Source organism: Pelobates fuscus, chromosome 1 (assembly GCF_036172605.1).
Source record: "Pelobates fuscus isolate aPelFus1 chromosome 1, aPelFus1.pri, whole genome shotgun sequence".
NCBI classification, from domain to species: domain Eukaryota; kingdom Metazoa; phylum Chordata; class Amphibia; order Anura; family Pelobatidae; genus Pelobates; species Pelobates fuscus.
The window spans coordinates 391,109,590-391,135,126 of NC_086317.1; the positions used below are offsets into that span (position 1 = coordinate 391,109,590).

Here is a 25,537-nt window from a genome sequence, read left to right on the forward strand (position 1 = left end):
GCTAACATTTTTTCATTTTTAAGTTTAGCAAGTCTAATTGCCTTTTTGCACATATTATTTGCTTCCTTATATCTTTTATAAGATGCATCTGATTTGTCCGATTTAAATGCTTTAAATGCCCTTTTCTTATTTTTAATCTCTTGTTTTACTTCTCTACTAAGCCACATTGGTTTTAATTTGTTTCTTTTATATTTATTTCCCAATGGTACATACTGAGAAATGTACCTTTCTAATATTTGTTGGAAGATGATCCATTTATCCTCGGTGTTCTTTTCACTAAAGAGTTAATGCCAGTCAATATATTGTAAAGCTTCCCTTAACTTATTGAAATTGGCCTTTTTAAAATTATTTGTTTTAGTATACATGTGCTTTTGTTTTTTTGAGTTTATTTCAAAGGACACTATATTGTGATCACTATTTCCCAAGTACTCACCTACTTGAATGTTGGTCAAAAGATCAACGTTGTTTGTTAAAACCAGGTCCAGACAACGTTCATTCTAGTTGGTGCTTGTACAAGTTGTGACATGAAGGTGTCATTTAACAAGTTTAAAAACCTAATTCCCTTTGCTGAGCTACTAGTCCCTCTGTCACAATTTATGTCCGGGTAATTAAAATCTCCAATAATTAACGTGTTACCCAGATTTGCAGCTTTCTCAATTTGCTCAAACAGCTGTTGTTCCTCGTCAATATTAACATTAGGTGGTTTATAACATATCCCAACCAATAGTTGTTTTCCCTTATTTTCCCCCAAGCAGATATTTACCCATAAAACTTCCACATTTTCCTCATCGCATTCCATTTGCTTAAGATTTGGCTTTAAATCATGGTTGACATACAAACATACCCCACCACCCTTCTTGTTTTTCCTATCCTTCCTAAATAACATGTACCCATTTGTTAACTGCCCAGTCATGTGTCTCATCCACCCAGTCATGGTGGTGTTAAGTTCCAGGACAGAGCTAAATATAGCAGTGTGAATTTCTACATTTAATTTTATTTTTCAGATTTTACAAGTGCATTTGTTGGGTATACATAGGCCTAAGCAAACATATTACAAATCGAGGGAAGTTTCACTTTAATAAATATTCTTGATTTAAAGAAAGAATTATTATAGTTTTACAAGCTGTTCTGTGCAATTAAGGTTTAACTAACAAAGACAACAAATAAACTTAGAACCAACCCACAAAATAAAACAAAAATATTCCATACATTTGCTGAAAAAAATCTTTATTCAAAATTATGGTGAAACAATGATGTCAAACAATCTCTTTTCACATTTACTTTCTCAGTTTATCAGTATGTGCTAGTCATAACAGCAGAAATTGCGTTGAGGAACTTGTCCCAGGCTGCATAAACAGTGGGAGAGAATTCAGATCCAAAGTGAGCAGCCAGAGTGACCTGGATGGCACACCACAGGATCTGCAAGAGAAAGGAATAAGAATTATATTTAGCTATGCCCAATCAGGTTGCAAAATATCAGTAATTGCATTTTACATCTGGACTTGAAAAAAGTTATAAATTAATGGATATTTTAGCCCACTAACACAAAAGTGCTTTGTTAACTACATTTGATCAATTTGCGTTTCTAATAGGACAAGACACGGAACAGCTAAATAACACTGCTGAGTATAGACATGCATAGCACAATTCTGTGCACCCAGATAAATTTACTAACATTAAAGGATCACTATAGTGCCAGGAAAACAAACTCGTTTTCCTGGCACTATAGTGCCCTGAGAGTGCCCCCACCCTCAGGGTCCCACTCCCGCCGGGCTGAAGGGGGAGCAAGGGGTTAATCACTTACCTTTCTCCAGCGCCGGGCTCCCTCGGCGCTGGGGACTCTCCTCCTCCTTCGGTCGTCATCGGCTGAATGCGCATGCGCGGCAAGAGCCGTGCGTGCATTCAGCCAGTCCATAGGAAAGCATTCTCAATGCTTTCCTATGGACGCTGGCGTCTTCTCACTGTGAAAATTACAGTGAGAAGCGCCTCTAGCGGCTGTCAATGAGACAGCCACTAGAGGCTGGATTAACCCTAATGTAAACATAGCAGTTTCTGTGAAACTGCTATGTTTACAGCAGGCAGGGTTAACCCTAGATGGACCTGGCACCCAGACCACTTCATTAAGCTGAAGTGGTCTGGGTGCCTATAGTGGTCCTTTAATTAAACTCACTAGTTTAAAAAAAGGATACAAAACAACATTTGTTTTCTCTAGTTTTTATGTAAAATTGTTTCATACTTACCGTAATTTTCTTTGCCTGATCATTATTCATGGCAGCATTTACTCATGGGTTTGCTCCTCCCCTCACAGCAAAAAGAACAGGAAATAGAACTTTGAAACTGGTGTAAATAGATCCTCCCCTTTTCCATCGTGCAGTTTTTGTAACTAACTTCACAACTCTTATATTAGATGGGGGGGGGGGGGGGAACGTAATGCTGCTGTGATTAAGGTACCCAGGCTGGTGTCTCAGAGATGGGCTGTTACTGGGTCTTCCAGGCTTAGAGGCTGAACCCTAGCACGGCTACAAAAATATTGAGCATAAAAGAAAAATGTAGGCCTTTTACACAGAATCCTTCCAAAACTGCTGTGAAGGACAGGAAAAGACTGCCTTATGGGAAGGAGGTGGATCTATTTATACTAATTTCAGAGTTCTATTTCCTATCCTTTCTGTTGTGAGGGGAGGAGTTAATCCATGAGTAAATGCTGCCATGTTTGATCAGGAAAAATATGTGGATAGAGAATTTTTCCATTGTGAAATGTTGACCTTAATTTGAAATACACTTTTAATTCACTTTGAATTATTACTTTAGTGAATAACAGTGTATATGTATCCCTGTGTGTCAGCTTGCATGTTACGCTATTTCATTATACAGTGGAGTTAGAAATAACAATAAATTCTTACCGTATAGTCACCAGGGTTAACTCTCAGTTGGTTAGCATGGAGGTCAATGATGGGAGACAGAGCACCTTTAAGGTCATCCAGCTGACTGGCAGCCTTTCCAATGAAATTCATAAGTTTTCCACCTTGACTAAGGAGATCCGGAGACCCATGACTCATGTTATATTTGCTGTAGTAGGTCTTGGTCTGAGGGTAGCTCAGAAACTGCCTGTTGAAAACAAAAACATGTATATGGATCACTCATTATTATGTATTTATAAGAATTTGTATTAAAGCATTTCTAACTTATAGCTCTTATATTACTAGCTTAGAACTCTTACCCCAAAACGATTTTTAATAAAATAATCCTTTCATTGAAGGGCTTGGGGGAGAGACACAGGGGGGCTGGGGAAGGGGCAAAAAAATAGAGACACAGGCTGGGAATAGACATGCAGAGGGGCACACAGAGACATAAAGGAACAAGGGGAGAAAGATAAAATGTGCTGGGGAAGAAGATGGGCTGGGAAGGGGGGAAAATACATAACAGGGCTGGAGGGAGAAAGAGAAACACAAAGGGTCTGAGAGGAAGTAAGAAACACACAAAGTTGGTTATGTAAGATACACTTTTATGTATTTGTTTGGTGACTGCAATAAAACAAGCTTATTAAATACCAAATATGAAGGTGAAGTCTCTAGTAGTAGTCTGGACTACTATAGACTTCACCTTCATATTTGGTATTTAATACGCTTGTTTTATTGCATTTTTTTAAATTTTTTAAATATTGAAATAAATATCAATTTTTAAAAATAAACTTGGACTCCAGCAGTTTTAAAGAAGGGTGTGTGGTCCTTACCCACACTAGGCACCTTAACTGAGCCAGCATACAGGCTCCACACTTGTGAGTATAATAATTGCTGTTTGTTCACCATATGGAAGTATAAGGGGATCTGCACCATTGCTGTGTTTCTTTTATCCTGAGTAAAACAAGGAAAGGAAAGAGCACCATAACTACAAGATCCAGAAGTGGGAGTGGTCCCCCATAACGGACCAATAAGTGATACATACCAGAGCTAGGTTACATAGTGTGCAATTGGCTATTTCCTATATCTTGCAATTGTTTTTAATGTTTTTTACACTATTGCAGTTTATTTCTCTATTTAAAGGAATACACACAGAATTGAAGTTCCTCAATATCGAATTAAGCTAAGTGTCTTTTAGTACATATGGATATATGAATCGTCTATGTATTACACTAAGATAGCGCTCCACTATTTTCTGCATATGCAATAAGTGTTTGTGTGGCTTTGGGAGAATTACACATTTAGTGTTGCAGCAGCTTCGTTTTATTGAAAAAACTCCAAATTGGTATACTGATAAGAGTTGATAAGCATATACCTCTTGATTAAAGCACACACAAATCTAAGTTTGTTTTATACATAGTCACATCGTTACATAGCTGAAAAGAGACGTGTGTCTATCAAGTTCAGCCTTCCTCACATATGTTTTTGCTGTTGATTCAAAAGAAGGCAAAAAATCCGGTCTGTAGCACTTCCAATTTTGCAACAAACTAGGAAAAATTCCTTCTTGACACCAAAATAGCAGTCAGATATCTCCTTGGATCCAGCAGCTATTACCTCACTAATTAGAAATTATATCCCTGTATGTTATGTTTTGGGAAGCATTTATCCAATTGCTGTTTAAACATCTGTATAGACTCTAACAAAACCACCTCTTCAGGCAGAGAATTCCATATCCTTATTGCTCTTACTGTAAAAAAAACTTTCTTTGCCTTAGATTAAATCTTTTTTTCCAGCCTAAATGCAAGACCCTGTGTCCTATGTATAGCCCTGTTTATGAATAGATTTCCAGATAATGGTTTGCACTGACCCCGAATATATTTGTATAATGTTATCATATTCCTTCTGAGGCGTCATTTTTCCAAACTAAAGTGATTTAAATGTTTTAACCTTTCTTCGTAACTAAAATGCTCCATTCCTTTTTATCAATTTTGTAGCCCTTTTCTGCACTTTTTCTAGTGCCATTATATCCTTCTTTAGAACCGGTGCCCAAAATTGTACAGCATATTCAAAGTGTGGTCTTACCAGCGATTTATAAAGAGGCAAAAATTATATTTTCATCCCAAGAATTTATGCCACTATTTATACATTACAAAACCTTACTGGCCTTAGCAACTACAGATTGACACTGCATATTGTTGCCTAATTTGATGTCTATGACAATACCCAAACCCTTCTCCTGTGTGGTTATCCCTAGTTCACTACCATTTAGGGTGTAAATTGTGCATTCTTGGCCCCGAAGTGCATAACTTTGCATTTCTCTACATTAAATTTCATCTGCCATTTTAGTGCCCAGTCCCCCAATCTATCTAAATCCCTCTGCAGCAAAGCAATATCCTGCTCACATTGTATTACTTTACAAAGTTGTGTGTCATTTGCAAACACTGAAACATGGCTTCCAATGCCTATTGCAAAATCATTTATAAATATGTTAGAAGTGGTCCCAAAACAGAACCCTGAGGGACACCACTTACCACTTTTGTCCAGCCTGAAAATTTACCATTAATGACAACTCGTTGTACTCTATCTTTGAGCCAATGTTCTACCTAAGAACAAGAATATTCATCTAGACCAGTTTCTTTTAGTATGAATATTAACCTATTGTGAGGAACCATATCAAATGCCTTGGCAAAATCCAAGTAGATCACATCCACTGCAACACCCTGATCTATACTTCTACTTACTTCTTCATAGAATGATATTAGGTTAGTTTGACATGTCCTATAGAATGTAAGCTCGATTGAGCAGGGTCCTCTTCAACCTATTGTTCCGGTAAGTTTATTTGTAATTGTCCTATTTATAGTTAAATCCCCTCTCTTAATATTGTAAAGCGTAACGGAATCTGTTGGCGCTATATAAATGGCAATAATAATAATAATTATGTTTCATAATACAATGCTGAATATTGCTATTAACAAAGTTCTTTCCAATGCATTTCTGAATATTATCCCTTAATAGCCCTTTAAATATTCTCCCAGTCACAGAAGTTAAGCTCACAGGTCTATAATTTCCAGGTAAGGATTTTGAACCCTTTTTAAAAATAGGAACAACATCTGCCTTCCTCCAATCCTCCGGCATAATACCTGAAACAAAAGAAACTTGAAAGATTAAGTACAGACGTTCACTTATTTCCCCACTTAGCTCCTTAAGTACTCGTGGGTGAATACCGCCAGGCCCCGGAGCTTTATTTACATTAATTTTCTTTAACTGCTGTAGTACCTTGTCTCAAGTCATCCAATCACAAGTTATCTGCAAGTTTTTTGCAGCAATTATTTGCATATCTCTTGCCATAGGATCCTTACTAATATATACTAAAGAAAAATAGTTATTTCAAATTTCTGCCTTTTCCTGGTCTTCGTTAAGTAACAGACCCATCTCTGTTTCCAGTGTACCTACACTTTCATTTTTTGTTTTTTTAGAATTGATGTACTTGAACATTTTTTGGGGTTGTGTGGCGGACCACCTGGCACCCCGACCGGGTACCTCTGTCTTGCGAGCACCATGAGCACTGTACTGGAACACCATAACTGCTGTAAAACCCACGAACCGCCGCAGCTTGGTTGGGGTCTCGCTGTCCTCCACCCACCCTGGACACAAGACCAGGATCCAGCTTCCAGTGGGTAGACCTCTCCTAGTCCAGAGAGCGTAGCAGGAACAGCTCTTATAAGAGCTAGTGATTATACTCAGGGGAGTATTGTGATATAGCAATCCCCAGAGTGAATGTAGTTCTCCAATCCCCCAAACATGAGCCAAGACTTCATGAAGGGTTAAACGGATCTCAGTTTAATGGGAGCCACACTTGGCCTTACATGACAAACCCCATGCAAGAGGTACGCCCACAGACCAATAACAATAAGGTTACAAGGCACGACACTCCCACACATGGCACACAATCCCTCCCCTCTGCCTGGGAGATAATTAGGGTATATTCTAGCCTTGGTGAGGGAATAATCAAAATTTTATTAGGAGGCGAATATTTGGTCAGTGGTGATTGTCCGCGTGCGTTTTATTCATCATGTATTATGATGTGCAAGTAATATTGTATGGATATGACATCTTACTTTGACAGTTTACTTTCACAATGTTTCTTTTTTTCTTGCAGTGTAATCTGTTTTCCCTCTGGTTTTTGCAATTTGTTTCTCTAGAAGTGCCTGTTATAAGGTGGATTCGTTGGTTTTCCTTGCTCTCCTCCTCGACCTCATAAAAGAAAGAGGAAGTGGGAGGGTCTGCCTAAGTGATTTTATACTGCTGTTATTTTGTTGTGATTGGTTGTTTTGAAAAATTCTGTTAACTATTTATTTGCTGCTGGAGGTTTCAGTAAAGAAGGTAAAGCAAATATGAAGCCTCCTGTCTTGCCATAAAATTGGATCAGTAACTGTACTAATTCTAATCCAATTATCTCCAAGCACAGAAAAAACATACTTTGTTAAAACACCCCAAAAGTACCCTAAAAAATACATAGAACCCCACAAATTACATCCCCTGATAGCCCTGATCTGGGTAGCCAACTAGTGGGACTGATCTAAGTAGGAACTAGATAGAGTATTCAGGGGGGAAATTGCAACAAATGTAGACAAAGTGACTATATTATTTATAGTAGCAGAGGGATATAAATAAATCCCAAGTAATAGGTAGTCAAATGTCCATTTTGTCTGTTGATAAATAGATGGACAGAATGTCAGAGAGTGTTTGGGAAGTCCACAGCAGACCCCAGACGTAATGAACTGTGGTCAGGGACTGACAGTGGATAAGGTTAACCCCTTAAGGACACATGACATGTGTGACATGTCATGATTCCCTTTTATTCCAGAAGTTTGGTCCTTAAGGGGTTAAAGTTAAAGAAGGAATGCACTCCCCTATTTCAACACTCTCTAAACGTGTTCTAATGGTGAGCACTTAAGGCACACTCTTGGTATCCAAGTATTACTCTGGACAGAACAGAGAATAAGTATCTAAAGGTAAAGGAAAAGAAGATCGTATTTATAAATAGTATTACTTAGATAAGAAATACAAAGTAGATGTTTAGTAGATATTCCCCTGATAGGTTCCTTATTAAAGATAGTTAGATATGGATTTTGGATATTGAATAACATATGAGGGGTATGTCTCATATACTATTAGTGATCCCTCAATATATAGTAGTGTATCTCTAAACTGATTGTAGGATCGATCGTTTCAATGTTGCCCTACAGAATGCATGCCGAGATGAAATGAAGCATATAGTGTTAAGCATGGATAAATTACAGTAGCTGCTCGGTCACTAGGGAAATCGCTTGGCTTATAAATGCTAGGTGTTCTGTCTATCGGCTGCTTAGTGAGTAGGGTGTTTTAATGTTGCCCTACTGAATGCCTCTCGAGATAAGATGAAGCATATAGTGTTAAGCATAGATAAATTACAATGGATTCTCGGTCACTGGAGGTATCGCTCGGCTTACAAATGCTAATTGATCTGTCTATCAGCTGCTTAATGAGTAAGGCGAAGGAGAAAAGATTTTGAAAGTACCTAGAGTATAGCGCTATGCTAAAGAAATGACCCACAATCTGTCTAGCGAATGCTAAGCAAACCCATGTTAAGGAACCCTTGGCTGTCTAGAAGCTTACAGAGTGGTCCTAGTTTAAGAGTGGAGTCTAGCTGCACCTTTATCAAGAGTTTTTTAGACTGGAGATATACCCCATGTGCCTTTGCTTTTTTGAGTTTATTCAAAGATTACCATATTGTGATCACTATTTCCCAAATGCTCTCCTACTTGAATGTTGGTCAAAAGATCAACATCGTTTGTTATAGCGAGATCCAGACAAGCAACCCTTCTTGTTTTTCCTATCCTTCCTAAATAACGTGCACCCATTTAAGTTAATTGCCCAATCATGTGTCTCATCCCAGTAAAAAACAAAGAAAACAAGTTACCTGCGATCTCTCCTAAATCCCTATGTATATTTAAACAAATGGAGGCTATTTAGTTACTCCAATGGCCATTGGAGGGAATGCCTGCCTGCCACGTCAAGGCAAACCTCTCAGGTGGGTCCTACACTGACCTTTCACCTTGCTTCCTTAAGCTTCTGGCAAATATATCTCTAATGAGACAGAGAGGGGTATTTTTTAGATACACCTCATCATACTTATTAACCCTTAATAGGGAACACATGGGATGGGCGGCAGCAATGTAACATAGCTGTGTGATACAAAAAGTGAATACAAATACAAAAAAACAAGTCCTATGCTCAAACTCCCATCACTCCTGGGTGGCAACAATGACCATAGTACACATCAGCCCCAATACACACAGTAAAAACTAAAGGAAAAAAAGTTACCTGCATTCTCTCCTAAATCCCTATATATATTTAAACAAATTGAGGTTATAGGGATTTAGAAGAGAGCACAGGTAACATTTTCTTTGGTTTTTACTGTATGTATTGGGGCTGATGTGTACTATGGTCGTTGCTGCCGCCCAGGAGTGATGGGAGTTTGAGCTCAGGACTTGTTTTTTTTTAATGTGTCTCATCCCACCATGTTTCTGTTGGGCCTATTATATCATATTGTTTAGTGTATGCTATTGCCTCTAGTTCCCCCATTTTGTTATATAGGCTCCTTGCATCAACAAGCATACAATTAATATTATCATGAGTCATTTGTACTTTTTATGAATTTTTATCAATATTACATACCTCCTCTGTTCTGAGCTTTCTCCTCCCCATCACCACCACCCTTATACTGAGCTAAAGCCCATCTACTTTCTATCCCATCCTATCTCCATTTTCTAGATTGCTTTGACCCTCTCCCCCTACTACTAGTTAGTACTAATGTGATAAATACTAAAATTACCAACATGGAATAGTATGTTAATAACTGTATGTAAGCACACCGTTTGAATTTGTATATATTATCTTATTATCTCCACTGTCACATATTTTATGTGAATCACCCAGCAGCATGTCAGCATTTGTTTGAATACATTAGTTCTTAGGCCTCCTTTGCTACATCTGCTGCTTTTATGTGTTGAGTTTTAATATATCTATGTGATCTTAGTGACAGCTATTTGATTTACAATTTATTTCTGCTTTATTGGAGATTGTGTACCTATAGGCATAGAATCACAAGCGATAACTAGATCAGTAGAATCTCCTCACCAGATCATTAGCAATTCCCCTCCCCAAGAACATTTATATTTTTTATATTTGCATACATACCGCGGTCGCAGGGGTCACAGCTGCGACCGGGCCCGCCTCTCAAGGGGCCCTGGCCGCACTGCAGACCCCTGTGACCAGGTATCCGCCGCCATCATCTTCTGTAACCCCGGCCCACACGGCAAACCACCGGGGCCGCCATCCAAGGAGTCCATCGGGTGGCCCATGCTGTCAGGGCCACACGATGGATATGGATTGTAAGGGGGCCGGTCAGCACTGGGCGCTTTAACATCGCAAAAAAATATAAAGGTCCAAGAGAATGCACCTTAAAAAAAGAGTATAAAACACAGCTAAAGGTATGACTCTCAACTGAAAAAAGGGGGACTCCACTAAAAATCCCTATAAATGCAATAGACAGAGAAATATTGGATGAATAATCCAATCTGTTTTCAGGAGTAGTGCGTACCTTTAAATGTTAAACTGGTATGTAACAATGCTAAACTAACAAAAAATGATTTGTATTGTCATATAAATAAATGAATACAACATATGATATGAATATATGTAGCAATAAATCCAATAGTAAAGAATATCTCTATATTGATACAATTGTATCACTTGAAATAAAAGTTCACAATAGTCCGTGAATACTGTTAGCTATTTCAGCTTTTTTTTTTTGTGTAAATCTGTTTTATTGGTGTAACATGAGGATAAAGGCATAAGTACGCATACATAATCGTCGGTGAGGACTCGCAGGTCCCAAATGTACGGTACAGAGTAAAGTTGCATACAAATAGAGTGGAACAGTTATCACATTGAATTATACATGACACTTGGAGATTCGGTAAGGCATACGTAGTATTGTAAACAGCATTTAAGATGCGACGATGCCGTCTGCATTTGTCTTGTGGTGGTGCGTACATCTAGAGGTCAACTTTTAATGCACAATGTGTCTAAAGTGTAACTTGTGATCCATGGAGTTTCATATGAGGTGTTGAAAGGGTGCCACCAGAGTGGGATATAACCTAGACCGGGTACAGCCGGTTGTCATGGATCCTCGCGCGAATGCGAAGCTCCATGCCACCGGAATATGCGTGTGTGCGTGTGTGGTAACGGTCACGAGGTCCATTGTCAGTCTACCGACCACGTCAGCCTCTCGTATGTCAGGTGTGCGAGGGTCCTTAGGCTGTCAAAAAGGGGTCCCGTGGGAAGTGGTGTGGGGTAGATGAGGTGCCTACTGTTCGCAGTCATATCGTTTGGTCCTTACCGAGGTGTTAGCGTATAGCTACAGCTAGTGTGTCATAGTTATGTGCTCGTAGTAATTAAGTTCTCAGATAAAAGTCTAGAATAAGTGGATAGAGAGATAGAAAAGAGTTGAAGAAGAGCAGAAGAATAGAAGAGCGGCCCCCAGGTCTGGGTACAGGTAGGTTAGGAAGTATAGGTAGGGTAGGAGTGGTTAAGTCCCGCTGGGACAGGTGCTCCCCCCCGTGTCTCTAATGGTTACGTGAAAGAAATGCGAACCATGGTCGCCAGAGCTCCGAGTGTCTGTCCCCCCTACCAAGCAGCGAGGCCCGAATTGCTTCAGCTCCCTGAATATCCTCCACTCTACGGATCCATTCCTCCGATTTGGGAGTTTCAGTCTTCTTCCAATATTGCGGGATCAATGCTTTGGCCGCATTGAGTAGGTGGCGCAGGATCGACTTTTTGTACCCGGCAATTGACATTGTGGAGATATGCAAAAGGGGCAGCGCCGCCGTCCATTCCGCCGTCTCCCCCAAGATGTCGTCTATCTTGGTTCTGATCATTTCCCAGTATGGGATTATAAGGCGACATTCCCACCAAATATGCAAAAGTGTGCCTCTTTCTTCGAGGCATCTCCAGCATGTTGGGGGCGTCGTTGGGAAGATCCCATGAAGCGATACGGGCGTCCGGTACCATAGCGCTAGTAGTTTATAATTCGTCTCCTGGTATAGAGTGCAAATGGAGCTCTTGTGCTGCCAGAGTAGCGCGGTTTCCCATTGCTGGGACGTGAAAGAGGTGCCCAATAGTGTCTCCCATTGCCTGCGGAAGACGTTATTCTCTGCCAGGTGTCCCGTCAACAGATGTTGGTAGAGGGTGGCTGAGGGTGGATTTCTCAGCAATGAGCCCCTCTCGCATCTCCTTTCGAACCAGGTGAGGTCTCTGTGTAGTTTGTCTCTGTTGCGCATATTGTCGTAGTAGTGTTTTACTTGCATATAGCGTAGCGTGAGTAGAGGTGTACGGGGCGAGTTACCCAGCAGGGAGTCCAAGGATCTCAGGGTGCCGTTACGCATGACCGTGAAGTTGGGAACGTGGGTGTGGCCCTCTGCGAAGGGCCATGCTCTCGGTGGGAAGCCCCCGCCTATCGCCGGGTTGTGGGTGATGGGGAGTAAAGGACTGGGTATGGGTGAAACATGCGGCAGGTTTCTCATGAGTTTCCAGTTGGCAAGCGTTTGTGTTATGATGCCGTCCGGGTCCCCCTTGTCAGCAACCTGTGAGCTACCCGCCCATATAGCGGATGTCAGGTGTGCCTCCCGCCCATCTCTGGTCAGAGTCACCCATTGTTTCTAGTGCGTGTTCGTATGCCATTCCAGGATGCGCTGGAGGACCGTGGCCTGGTGGTACTTTTTAAAATCCGGTAGTGCTAGTCCCCCACGACATCGTGGTAAGCAAAGTAGATCATGTTGGAGTCTCGATCTCTCCCCTTTCTAAACATAGCGGATAACTGCCGACCTCAATGTGGAAAAGAAGTGTTTGGGCACGGCCCAAGGGAGTGTCTGAAATGCGTACAGGAGCCTGGGCAGAACATTCATTTTAAGGACTGCTATTCGTCCAAACCATGAAATGTGCGGATAAGCCCATCTCTCTAAGTCCGCCAGGATCGTCTTCAGGAGTGGAGGGAAGTTTTGAGGGTATAGGTCGCTCGGGTTCGATGTGATCCATATCCCGAGATACTTCATTTTATCCGGGCACCAGCGAAAGGGGAACAGGGTATCCAGGGCCCAGTATTCAATTTCCGGGACGGTGACATTAAGCACCTCACACTTGGATAAGTTGAGTTTGAAACCCGAGATGGTGCCGAATTGTTCAAGCGTGGCCATCAAGCAAGGCATTGTAGTTCGGGGAGAGGAGATGAAGAACAAGAGGTCATCCGCATAGGCAGACACTTTATGGTTCACCCCTTGCCATGAGTATCCCCGAACGTCCGGGTGTTGTCTGATAGTTTGAAGCAGGGGTTCCAAAGACATGGCAAATAGCAGGGGTGACAGTGGGCATCCCTGCCTCGTGCCATTAGAGATTGCAAAATCCGTTGTAAGCACCCCGTTCACACGCACCGTGGCCCGCGGATTGTGGTACAGCGCCCGTATCCATGTGAGGAGTCTCTGTCCCAGCCCCATTTTACCAAGAGTGGCGAATATATATATGGCCATTTCACTCGGTCGAACGCCTTTTCAACATCTGTGGAGAGGAGGAGGAGTGGTTGTCGTTGCGTGCGCGCTCGATGTTGTATCGCGAATACTCTCAGGGTATTATCTCGTGCCTACCGGCCGGGGATGAATCCCGATTGGTCCATGTGTATGAGGGCTGGTAGGACGGATCTTTATCTAGTCACCAGTGCCTTAGTAAACAGTTTTGCATCTACATTGAGTAGGGATATAGGGCGATAGTTGCCACATATCGCAGGGTCCTTCCCTGGTTTCGGTATAACAGTTATTATAGCTGCCTGGGATTCCCTACCGAAAGTCTCTCCTGCTGCGACCGCATTCAGAGCTTTCGTGAACCATGGTAACAATATGGCAGAGAATGTTTTATAATACCCCACGGAGAAGCCGTCCGGGCCTGGTGCTCTGCTCGCTTTGGTCGACTTCAGGGCCGCTTTTAGTTCCTCCTCAGTGATTAGAGCGTCCAATGTCTCTGCTGTGTTGGGGTTGATCGTCCATGTGATAGACCCTTGTAGATAGGCTCACGTCAGGGCTTCTTCGTCGGTCGCAGCGTCAGGGCCTCCTGTCGCATGTATATTATAGAGTGAGTGATAATATTTCATAAATTCTTCAGCTATCGCATTTGGGAATATCGTCGAGGCGCCCGAGGATAGGCGCAGTTTGCGGACCTGCGAGCGGGGGGTGTTCCCTTTTAGGAGATGAGCCAGGTATTTCCCCCCCTTGTTGGCATGAGTGTAAAAGAATCCCCTGTTGTATTGTAGGGATTTGAGGTAGCGTCTCGTGAGAAGATCTTTCAGTTGCCGCCTGGCCTGCATGAGTTCCCCATACGTCTCTAGTAAGTGGGACCGTTTATGTTTCTGTTCCAGATTCGATATTGATTTGTATAGGTCCGCCATTTCCCGTGCAGCTATTTTCTTTTTATGGGACGCTATACAGATAAGTGTGCCTCTAATAACGCTCTTATGTGCCTCCCAGATAGAGACCGGAGAAGTTTCTTGGGTGTCGTTGTCCTGGAAATACTGTTCCAATGCCCGGGTGATTTGGGTTCGCGTTGTGGTCTGACCAGGTAGCCGGATCTATTTTAGCGGAGATGAGTCGTTGGAGGCCTAGTTGGTGAATGAAAATGTAATCGATGCGGGAGTAGCGATCATGTAATGCCGAGTAATACGTGAAGTCTTTAGTGGAGGGGTGAAGGGTCCTCCAGCAGTCAACCAGCCCCACATCTCCCAGCGACCTCTTCATAGAGCGTAGGTGCAATTGGGAAATGCTGCTATGCCCCGTCGAGGTGAGCTATTTCCGCTTTTGCCAGTTATAATCGAACTGGAATAATGGATGCTGAATGAGCTGGATTAATATAGTATAATAATATATTTATCTTCATATGCAGTAATGGTGATAAATTGTATACCCATGTACTAATAAGTAAAAAATAATAATTGCTAACAGGTCATGATAACCGACCTGCAGTATAATAGGAAAAAATCCCTCCGTTCTTGCAGGCACTAGTGCAAAGATTCAAAAGTGCTTTCTGTGTTTAAAAATAGATTTATTGTCCACAGGATAAAGCAAAAGATTGCACTTACAATTTGGTAAAGAACTAGATGTGCTGAGCTGGAGTAAGGAAAGTTCAGTGTATAGCAGCTTGTAGGTACTTGTCCTGCCGGCAGATGATGCTGGGAGCCACGTGCGTGTCACCGATCCTCCTGCGTTCCAAATTCAGCCCGGTCGTCTTTACGGTAAGTGCCAAAAAGTGAAATGATGTCCTTACGCGTTTCGTGAGTCTGCTGCTCACTTCATCAGAGGATGTTGAGCAGGAGAGACCCACGGGTTTAAATAGCCAGTGGTTACTCTGGCTTTTATTAACCCTTTCAGGCTAAAATCCATACTTGCTCTGTCTTTTAATATATTTCACTGTTTTAATTCACAGTTATAATTCATATAGGCACTAAATATTAATATTGTTATACACATAAATCTGAATCCTTTTAATAAAAAAGAATTAAAGAGAAAAATAGAATACACTTTATGCTATAAAACTTTCAATTATACAAAAAACAAATATTAATTGAAGAAGTATTGTTAAAAGGGGAAAATCTTGGATATAAAAAATTCTATTTCATTAAGAGACTCTATTAGAATTTTGATAAAATACGTATGACAACATATTTGCCAAATGATATAATTTCAATGAAGTACATTTGTAAAAAAATAATAAATACCAGTTAATCTAAATACTTAATACAGACATGATAATAGAAAAGGAGAGAGATGGCATGACCCATTAAAAACTCATAATAAAATGTTATACATATACATAAGAAAATGAATCTATACAAGAGAACAATTGGATTATATAGGAGACTGTTGGTTAGGAGAGACAGGAATAATTCATTAATTTCATAAAAATAAATATAAATAGACCTAAAAAGAATACTAAGTTCAATATAAGGTGCTATAAAAATTGTAAACAATGTGTTATAGAAATGCTCGCAGCTCAAAATCTACATTGAGTCCCTTTGGTTCTAATGTTTCTAATTTGAATATCCAACTTGCCTCTGCTTTATCTAATTCTTTTTCTAAATCACCTCCTCTCCATGGGATATTAACGTTTTGTATTGCCATAAAATTAAGACCTCCGGGATTTCTTGCATGTTTAATGTCAAAGTGCTTGGAAAGATTATGGGCATAGAGTCCTTTTTTGATGTTCCTAATATGTTCTCCCATTCTTGTTTTAAATATTCTTTTTGTACGTCCTATATACAGTTTTTCACATGGGCATTTTAATAAATATATCACACCCTTAGTGTCACATGTTAATTGTGATTTAATTTTAAACAGTTCTTGTGTTTGAGGATGGGCAAATTGTGTGATTTTGGTTGGCTGTTTTGGATTATTTTTACAGGCTTGGCATCTTCCACATTTCCAGAAACCTAGTGTTTTCTTTGAAGTACTATTATTCTTTTCTTGTATTTTTTCTTGTTTAGTTGTTGGAGCTAATAATAGACTTAGATTTGGGGCTTTAGAATATATTATTCTAGGTTGCTTTTCTAATATTTGATCTAGTTGAGGATCCCCTTTTAGGATGTTCCAGTTTTTTTGTAAAAAAAAATAAATAAATTCATGAGTGTGGTTATTGTATCTAGTTATGAAAGCTGGAGCTTCTAATTTGGCATTGCTAGTTTTCGATTTTGTTGTTAAAATTTGATCTCTTGTTAGGAGGGAAGTTTTAGATAAAGCTTCATTAAGTATTTTTGTTGAATACCCTTTTGCTTGAAATTCTGATATCATCCTTGTAGTTTGTTCTTCACAGATGTCAGGTTCTGAACAGTTCCTCTTGATCCTCCTAAATTGACTGAATGGAATATTATTTAGCCAGCTTTTTTTATGGAAACTATTGTGTGGGATGAAACTATTGCAAGCTACCGTTTTCCTAAAAGTTTTTGTTTCCAGTTTGTTATTCTTTTGTCAATCTTTGTTTTTATTGAGGCATATGATGGTTCAGTACAGAAAATAAAGTGATGGGTTAATGCATGTAAAACATACAGTTTGCATAAGTGTACACAATAGTTGCATGTATTCCCAAGAGTAACAGCCTCTTTTTTTTTTTTTTTTTTTTTTTAAGTTTAACAGTAGAGTTGTCCTTACAGGTTAAACAAACTAAGCAAATAAAACAATGAAGGTGTGCTGAACGAAATTGAGTGTGACCTCGTTGGCAGAACAGTAGCACTATTACTAGCAGCAACACTACCAAAAGTGTCATTATTACAGGATAAGCAAGCTAGACAATGACGGTTCGGTTAACTGGTTGGACTGTGACCTCGCTGGAAGGACAGTAGTATCATTGCTAGTGGTGTCGTCGCCATTAGTATCATTATTACAGTCTAAAACATGCTAATCAAGCTAAACAATAAGGGTCTGTTTAATTAAGTGGAATACGATCTCGTTTGCACAACATTAATATTATTACTAGCTGCGTCATTACCAGACTTTGAGCCATGCGGAGGCTAAAGATTAAGTGGCCAGGAGGCAGAGAAGGTAGAACAAGGGGAGCATGCAGACATTCTATACTATGAATGATTTGCTGGGCGCATGCTTAGATATGAGGTGGTTAACATCACTAGCTGCACCTAGAGGGCAGTAGTAGGATTGGAGCATTAAGACAGGGACATTTTAAATTATACAGGCTAACCCTTGATGAATCCTGCCTATCACTAAGGGTCGTGAGAGGGACAACAGATTTAGCGAAGTTAAGGTTTCGTCGTTTAGCGTGGGCTGAAGTATAATCACACTGAACTAATCGCAATTAGAATACTTATGCAGAAGTCCCAATATACACAATAATTACTTAGGTGAATTATGTCCCGCTTGGCGCTGCGTGTTGCCCAGTGTAACATGCCCGCTACGTCCCGGTGAGCATAGGTGCTGCCAACTGCGTCCCATGGTGTGTGTGGTTAGTCAGCCATGCTGAGCAAAGTGGCTTACATAGAGGTTTCAGAGATTTTGGCCCGAGTCCAGGTTAAGCACTTGTAAATCCGCGTGGTGTTTGCTAGCGTGTCCGTTAGTTTTCCCCTGCCCGTCTGTACACTCAACCGGGCCTGCTTTTGCGTCTCGAGGTGGATATTGCTGGTCTTCAAGTTTCCCCGGTGTTGTGGCGGCGCTGCGTCCGTGGGCCACCAGCCTTCAGCCTGAGGCCTTTGTAGGCGCTCGTGCCCTTGAGCCATTGATCCCTTCAGCAGGATCGAGGGCCCTGGGTTCCGATCCCATTCTTCCCCCAGGGTGTATGGCAGGCTGCAGAGGGGTTCCTCTGTGTGAGCACCCAGCCCAGAAGAAGGGCGAGCGGTCTCGTGGGCGGCATCGTCCTCGTGAGTAATGCAGCTTGCAGGGGCTCCGGTGCTTTGTGCCTGGAGTGTCTCCGGGCTTGAGTCCTTCGTTACAATGTGGGCCGTCATATGTGCCGCTTTATGTTCCATACCAGGTGGAATCTGTACACAGCTTTAAACTCCGCAGGTCGGACCCCGCACACGTGGCCTCCGCCATCTTGGCTCTGGGTTTGCATGGTGGTCCAGAAATGCCTTCGATTGTAGGCTTGGAGCTAGGACCGGGATAACCCCCCCGGTCCGGCGGGGGGGAGAACAGGGCCGGGTCCGCCGTTGTGCCTTGTGCATGACGGACTCCGTGGGGCAGGATAGTGAAGCGGCGGCCGTCCGCTCCACTCACCGCCAGGCCGGATCCCGCTGGTTGCTGCAGGTAATCCTCCTCCGGGGGACTTGAGCTCAGGGAGCAAGCCTCTCCCCGGCTCCGGTAGCCCCTCTGCGTTGCAGGTCGCAGTGCTTGGTTGTCTGGGTCCGAGAAAGCCACAGTTTATAGCGTAGATGGGGCATGTTAGGCAGGAGCTGCTCTCCCCTGCGACCGCTCGGCTCGGCGGCCCGGCCCCGCCCCCCCAGTTTGTTATTCTTAATGTAGATTTCCAAGTCTAAAAATTCAACTTTTTCCCCTTTTAACAATAATTCTTCAATTAATATTTGTTTTTTGTATAATTGAAAGTTTTTTAGCATAAAGTGTATTTTATTTTTCTCTTCTCTCTTTTTTATTAAAAGGATTCAGATTTATGTGTATAACAATATTAATATTTAGTGCCTATATGAATTATAACTGTGAATTAAAACAGTGAAATATATTAAAAGACAGAGCAAGTATGGATTTTAGCCTGAAAGGGTTAATAAAAGCCAGAGTAACCACTGGCTATTTAAACACGTGGGTCTCTCCTGCTCAACATCCTCTGATGAAGTGAGCAGCAGACTCACGAAACGCGTAAGGACATCATTTCACTTTTTGGCACTTACCGTAAAGACGACCGGGCTGAATTTGGAACGCAGGAGGATCGGTGACACGCACGCGGCTCCCAGCATCATCTGCCGGCAGGACAAGTACCTACAAGCTGCTATACACCGAACTTTCCTAACTCCAGCTCAGCACATCTAGTTCTTTACCAAATTATAAGTGCAATCTTTTGTTTCATCCTGTGGACAATAAATCTATTTTTAAACACAGAAAGCACTTTTGAATCTTTGCACTAGTCCCTGCAAGAACGGAGGGATTTTGTCCTATTATACTGCAGGTCGGTTATCATGACCTGTTAGCAATTATTATTTTTTACTTATTAGTACATGGGTATACAATTTATCACCATTACTGCATATGAAGATAAATATATTATTGTACTATATTAATCCAGCCCATTCAGCATCCATTATTCCAGTTCGATTATAACTGGCAAAAGCTGAAATAGCTAACAGTATTCACGGACTATTGTGAACTTTTATTTCAAGTGATACAATTGTATCAATATAGAGACATTCTTTACTATTGGATTTATTGCTACATATATTCATATCATATGCTGTATTCATTTATTTATATGACAATAAAAGTCATTTTTTGTTAGTTTAGCATTGCTGCATACCAGTTTAACATTTAAAGGTACACACTACTCCTGAAAACAGATTGGATTATTCATCCAATATCTCTGTCTACTGCTTTAACAGCGCGACCGGGCCCCTGTGATTACATCACAAGCCTGGAGGAAGTGACTGCACGTCACTCCTCCCAGCTAACACTTAGAGCCACGCGGGAGGAAGACCAGGGAGTCAGAGTGGGAACTCTGACTCCCATCTACCTGAGCCACCACTGGACCCAAGTCACCCTCCTGCACCTAAAAGGTAAGAAACAGGAGGGTGACTTAAAAATTTTGTGTGTGTTTGTATGTATGTGTGTCTGTCTGTATGTATGTGTGTCTGTGTGTGTGTGTCTGCCTGTTTGTATGTCTTTGTATGTATGTGTGTGTGTGCCTGTCTGTGTATGTATCTGTGTCTCTCTGTCTGTGTGTGTGCCTGCCCGTATGTGTGTGTGTTTGTCTGTTTGTATGTATGTATGTGCGTCTTGTGTGTGTGTGTATGTTTGTCTGTCTATCTGTATGTGTCTGCCTGTGTGTATGTGTGCCTGTCTGTTTTTTTTATGTATGTGTCTTTGCATGTATGTGTGTCTTGTGTGTGTGTCTGTCTGTCTGTCTGTATGTGTGTGTGTGTGTGTGTGAGTCTGTATGTATGTGTGTGTGTGTCTGTACGAGTGCCTGTCTGTTTGTATGTATGTGTCTGTGTGCGTGTATGTGCCTATGTGTGTGTGTGTGGAGGGGGGGACCATGGGTCATTTTCACACCGGGGCCCCATGGTTTGTGTGTATGCCACTGGCGTCAGACCATTAGTACCTATCTTCTTTAAGGAATTTATATTTAGACGATATCCCTTATATTGCAATCTTCTGGTTACTTTAGTAAATCGATTCTAAATTGTGATTTGCCTCTACTACATCCAGCATATACACAATAAGCCATTTATTTGATGGAGGCAGTTTTATACTACGGTACACTAACATGAATGCCATAAGTTGTTTTGCTATTTAGATCTTCATTTATGCGATTTTCAGTTACCGTATATTACTATTTTAGATGTTTAGATTTTTCATTGTTTTTGATATTTTTCTCCTTTCTTTCTTCATTTTCTTTTCCCCCATTGGTTGTTTAGTCTTTTAACTATTTATAAATAAAAGTTAACATTTAATAAGCATTATATTTTTGTGTTCCCTCCCACTCTGGGCAGAACACTCCAGTCTTTGCTTATTTTGTTGATTCCAATTTAAGGGTAAACTTCTATTAGTCGTGCTGCCTGATATGTAGCTCATTTTGTGTTTTTTGTTTTGTTTTTAATTATGACACAGTTGTTTGTATTACATACCTGGATTTCTGTATTTTAAAACAAGATGTTTAGAATGAAAACTGAAAATAAATTACACTTTTGCTGATCCACATACTGATTTGGGAAAGTCAGAATTTACTTGAATGTATCAAGACAAAAACAAGTGTTATTTTGGAGCATAGTGCAAAATAAGGAGCAATCACTATGGAAACCAACAGAATGTCTGTCACCATTTAGTACTTTGCCCCAGAGTAGCACTTGCTTTAATGTCCTTTAGCTTGCATAAATAAATATGAAATTATTAGTAATAGAATAAATAGTTATGTATTTTCAAGTATTTGATCACTTTGATGAAGCCGATTATTGATTATGTTTGTAAATATGTTGCATATATTTTATTGAATGTAAAAAGTGAATAACTGGATTTTATCATTAAAAATCCATTAAAAAAAAGTACTTGTACCATAAATGAATACCCTAACTTTACAAATTAAAAATTAATCTGTTATTGATATTATTAATAAACATTTATAGATGCAAATATTTTTTAAAATAAATAAATAAATCAGTATAAAATATACTGTAATGTTAGCCTTACCTTTCCAAAGCCTCTGCGCCAAGCTCATCAGTTTGGCCAGCTACCTTTCCCCAGATGTAGGCAATTGCAGCCTTTTCAGCGCCTGAGAAAGTCATGTTGGATCGGAGGATTAGACACTCTGCGGGTGAGTTTGAAAGTCTCTACTGAACGGTCACTTTCTTAGCTTTTTAAAGTAAAGCTGTAATATGGAAATTTTGATCTGACATCACCATCAGGGGAGGGCTGATAATATTTGCCTTGGAGTCAAATACCAAGTTGTTTACCTGTTTTGCTTATAAAACACAGATCTCTATGTGTAAAGCCTACTCAATCAGCCCATCTGATAACTGTATTGACATATATAGGCTGCTAGAGTCAACAGGTGAGACATTATTTATCCCAGCAACCTCCATCAATATGACATATACATCATATCTCAATGTACCTGTCCAGGCCAGGAGTCAGGACTGTTTCTGTTTCTCTCCCTCCCCGTACTATGCTCAATGACAGATAAGGGCAGGCCTTGTAACAGTGATTTAAGGGACATGCATCACTTTGAGACCACTGTCACGGTCCAAATCCTTAGCTGTGAATGAGACCGTTGTCTCATCATGGAGGTAAAAAAATCTTCATCTTTACCTGCTTCTTATTGCTTTCGCTTCCCACTCCCACTACCCCAGGGAGACATTGACCCATCAGTGTCTTATCCCTGTGAATTATAGAAAGTCAAACTGAGCATGCTGATGCGCAAAAGAACCATTACTCAATGTCATTGGTTACATCCTATAAAGCAAGCTGGCCATGAACACACATTATGCCTAGATGCTGTTGCAGCAACTGCTGCACTGATCAAAGCTTCTGACACTGGAATGTTGCTTGGCAGCTTGCACAGTGTGCCGTCGAGCAGTGGCGGCTCTAGACTTGGCGAGGCCTTAGGCGAAACTCATACATGAGGCCCCCACTAACACCATTATTGGATAAAAATTGCAGTTGACTTGTGTGTGTATAAGAAGCTGTAGATATATTGAAGGGGAAGCTTGCAGTACTGGATATAGAGAACTAGTCTTTGTATACATCGTTGCATTGTCTACCTGTGTGTGCCTGAGAGTGTCTGTCTGGCATCTTTGGATATGTATGTATGTTTCTCTGAGCATGTGTATGTTTGTGTACTGCCTGTGGCCTTTGGCATTAAGTTTATGGCGACGCTATGTTTTATGACAGTGTGTCAAATGATTGCCTTTAGGGGGTGACAGGGTGAGTAAAGGAGTAACTGTAGCAGGGTGAGTGTAAAAGAGCAGGAGGGTGCCAGAGTGCGGAGAGTGGTGCCTGTTTGTTTAGAGGGAGAGATAGTGTGTATGGAGGTAGGTGACAGTGTGTGGGGAAAATGACATAGTGTAGGGAGGTGGCATAGTGTGAGGGGGTGGCATAGTGTGAGGGGGTGACAGAGTAAGAAGGGGGTGACAGAGTAAGAAGGGGGTGACATTAGTGTGAGAGGGTTACATTAGTGTAAGGGGTGTGACAGAGTAAGAGGGGGTGACATTAGTGTGAGGGGGTGACATTAGTGTGAGAGGGTTACATTCGTGTAAGGGGTGTGACAGAGTAAGAGGGAAGAGACAGAGGGGGGTGACAGAGTGAGAGGGGGTGACAGCGTGAGAGGGAGGGTGACAGCATGAGAGGGGGGATGACAGAGTAAGAGGGGGTGACAGAGTAAGAGGGGTCGACAGGGTGAGAGGGGGGAGACCTAATGTGTGAGTGGGGAGACCTAATGTGTGAGGGGGGAGACCTAGTGTGAGGGGTGGAGACCTAGTGTGAGGGGGGAGACCTAGTGTGAGAGGGAGGGTGACATAGTGTAGTAGGGGTGACAGGGTGAGAGGGGGCTGACAGGGTGAGAGGGGGCTGACAGGGTGAGAGGGGGCTGACAGGGTGAGAGGGGGGTGACAGGGTGAGAGGAGGTCACAGAGAGAGAGGGTGACAGTGTGTGGGGAGTGACGGGGTGACATAGTGTGGGGGGTCACAGGGTGGGTGACAGAGTAAGAGGTGGGGTGACAGGGTGAGGGGGTGACAGGTGAGGTGGCAGGGTGAGAGGGGGTGACAGGGGGTGACAGGGGGTGACAGGTGGGGTGGCAGGGTGAGAGGTGGTGACAGGGTGAGAGGGGGTGACAGTATTAGGGGTGACAGGTGGGGTGGCAGCGTGACAGGTGGGGTGGCAGGGTGAGTGAAATGGTCAGATGTGGTGTGAGAGGGGAGGAAGGGTGAGGGGGTGACAGGTGGGGTGGCAGGGTACGAGGGGGTGACAGGGTGAGAGGGGGTGACAGTATTAGGGGGTGACAGGTATTAGGGGGTGACAGTGTGAGGTGGGGTGACAGTGTGTGGGGAGTGACAGGGTGGGTGACAGTGTGGGGGTCACAGGGTGGGTGACAGAGTAAGAGGTGGGGTGACAGGGTGAGGTGGTGACAGGGTGAGAGGTGGGGTGAGAGGGGGTGAAAGGGTGAGAGGTGGGGTGGCAGGGTGAGATGTGGGGTGAGAGGGGGGTGACAGGTAGGGTGACAGGGACTGACAGGTGGGGTGGCAGCATGAGAGGGGGGTGACAGGTGGGGTCGCAGGGTGATAGGGTGAGAGGGGGGGTGACAGGTGGGGTGGCAGGGTGAGATGGGGTGACAGGTTGACAGGTGGGGTGGCAGTGTGAGAGAAGGGTGACAGGGTGAAGTGGCAGGGTGAGGGGGTGACAGGGTGAAGTGGCAGGGTGAGGGGGTGACAGGTGGGGTGTCAAGGTGAGGGGCTGACAGGTGGGGTGGCAGGGTGAGCGGGGCTGACAAATGGGGTGGCATGGTGAGATAGGGTGACAGGTGGGGTGGCAGGGTGAGATGGGGTGACAGGTGGGGTGGCAGCGTGAGAGGGGGTGACAGGTGGGGTGGCAGGGTGAGGGGGGTGACAGGATGAGATAGGGTGAGGAGGGGGTGACAGGGTGAAGTGGCAGGGAGAGGGGGTGAGATAGGGTGAGGAGGGGGTGACAGGGTGAAGGGGATGACAGGGTGAGATAGGGTGAGGGTGACAGGGTGAAGGGGGGTGACAGGGTGAGATAGGGTGAAGTGGCAGGGTGAGGGGGGGTGACAGGGTGAGGAGGGAGTGACAGGGTGAAGTGGCAGGGTGAGGGGGGGTGACAGGGTGAGGAGGGGGTGACAGGGTGAAGGGGGTGATAGGGTGAGGAGGGGGTGACAGGGTGGGTGGCAGGGTGAGGGGGGTGACAGGGTGAAGTGGCAGGGGGTGACAGGTGGGGTGGCAGTGTGAGGGTGGTCAAAATCTACCTTTTTCCCTGGTGGTCTGGTGGGGTCAATCTGTACCTGGTTGTCCAGTGTCCTGGATGGCTCCCTGGTGGTCCAGTGGGCTTTCCGGTCTGCAGCTCCGCCGGATGCAGAGCTGCAGACCACATGGGGAATGTCTCACGATCTCCATTCAGAGCGTTGCCGTGGTAACCCCCGGCAACACTCTGATTGGCTGGAGATCGCGAGACCTCAGTCTGCAGCTCACACCCGGCGGAGCTGCAGACTGAGGCTGGCTCTCTCCCCGGGCGGACTGAAAGGAGGGGCCTCGCACCCAGCGGCACAAAGGGCAAGCCGCCGGGCCCCCTCCTGTGTCGGGTCCTCGGTCATAGACCGAGAACCCGACATGTCA

At 42.8% G+C, this 25,537-nt stretch overlaps 1 protein-coding gene across 1 annotated transcript; it reads right to left on the minus strand.

Annotated features, from left to right (window-relative positions):
• Nucleotides 1–1,287: 1,287 nt before the first annotated feature.
• LOC134568229 (hemoglobin subunit alpha-5-like) lies at nt 1,288–22,034 on the minus strand. The gene is made up of 3 exons (XM_063426652.1): nt 21,887–22,034; nt 2,901–3,105; nt 1,288–1,419 (listed from the first exon to the last, which is right to left on the minus strand). The coding sequence occupies exons 1-3, from the start codon at nt 21,979–21,981 to the stop codon at nt 1,294–1,296; spliced, it is 426 nt and encodes a 141-aa protein (XP_063282722.1). The 5' UTR covers nt 21,982–22,034; the 3' UTR covers nt 1,288–1,293.
• Between the last annotated feature and the right edge of the window lie 3,503 nt (nt 22,035–25,537).

Excerpts from the sequence above, each read along its gene's own strand:
- LOC134568229 (XM_063426652.1), bottom strand. The coding sequence starts at position 21,981 with ATGACTTTCTCAGGCGCTGAAAAGGCTGCAATTGCCTACATCTGGGGA. Across the intron at positions 3,106-21,886 it reads GGCGCAGAGGCTTTGGAAAG|GCAGTTTCTGAGCTACCCTC; the intron begins GTAAGGCTAACA and ends TGTTTTCAACAG. Across the intron at positions 1,420-2,900 it reads TTAACCCTGGTGACTATACG|ATCCTGTGGTGTGCCATCCA; the intron begins GTAAGAATTTAT and ends TTTCTCTTGCAG.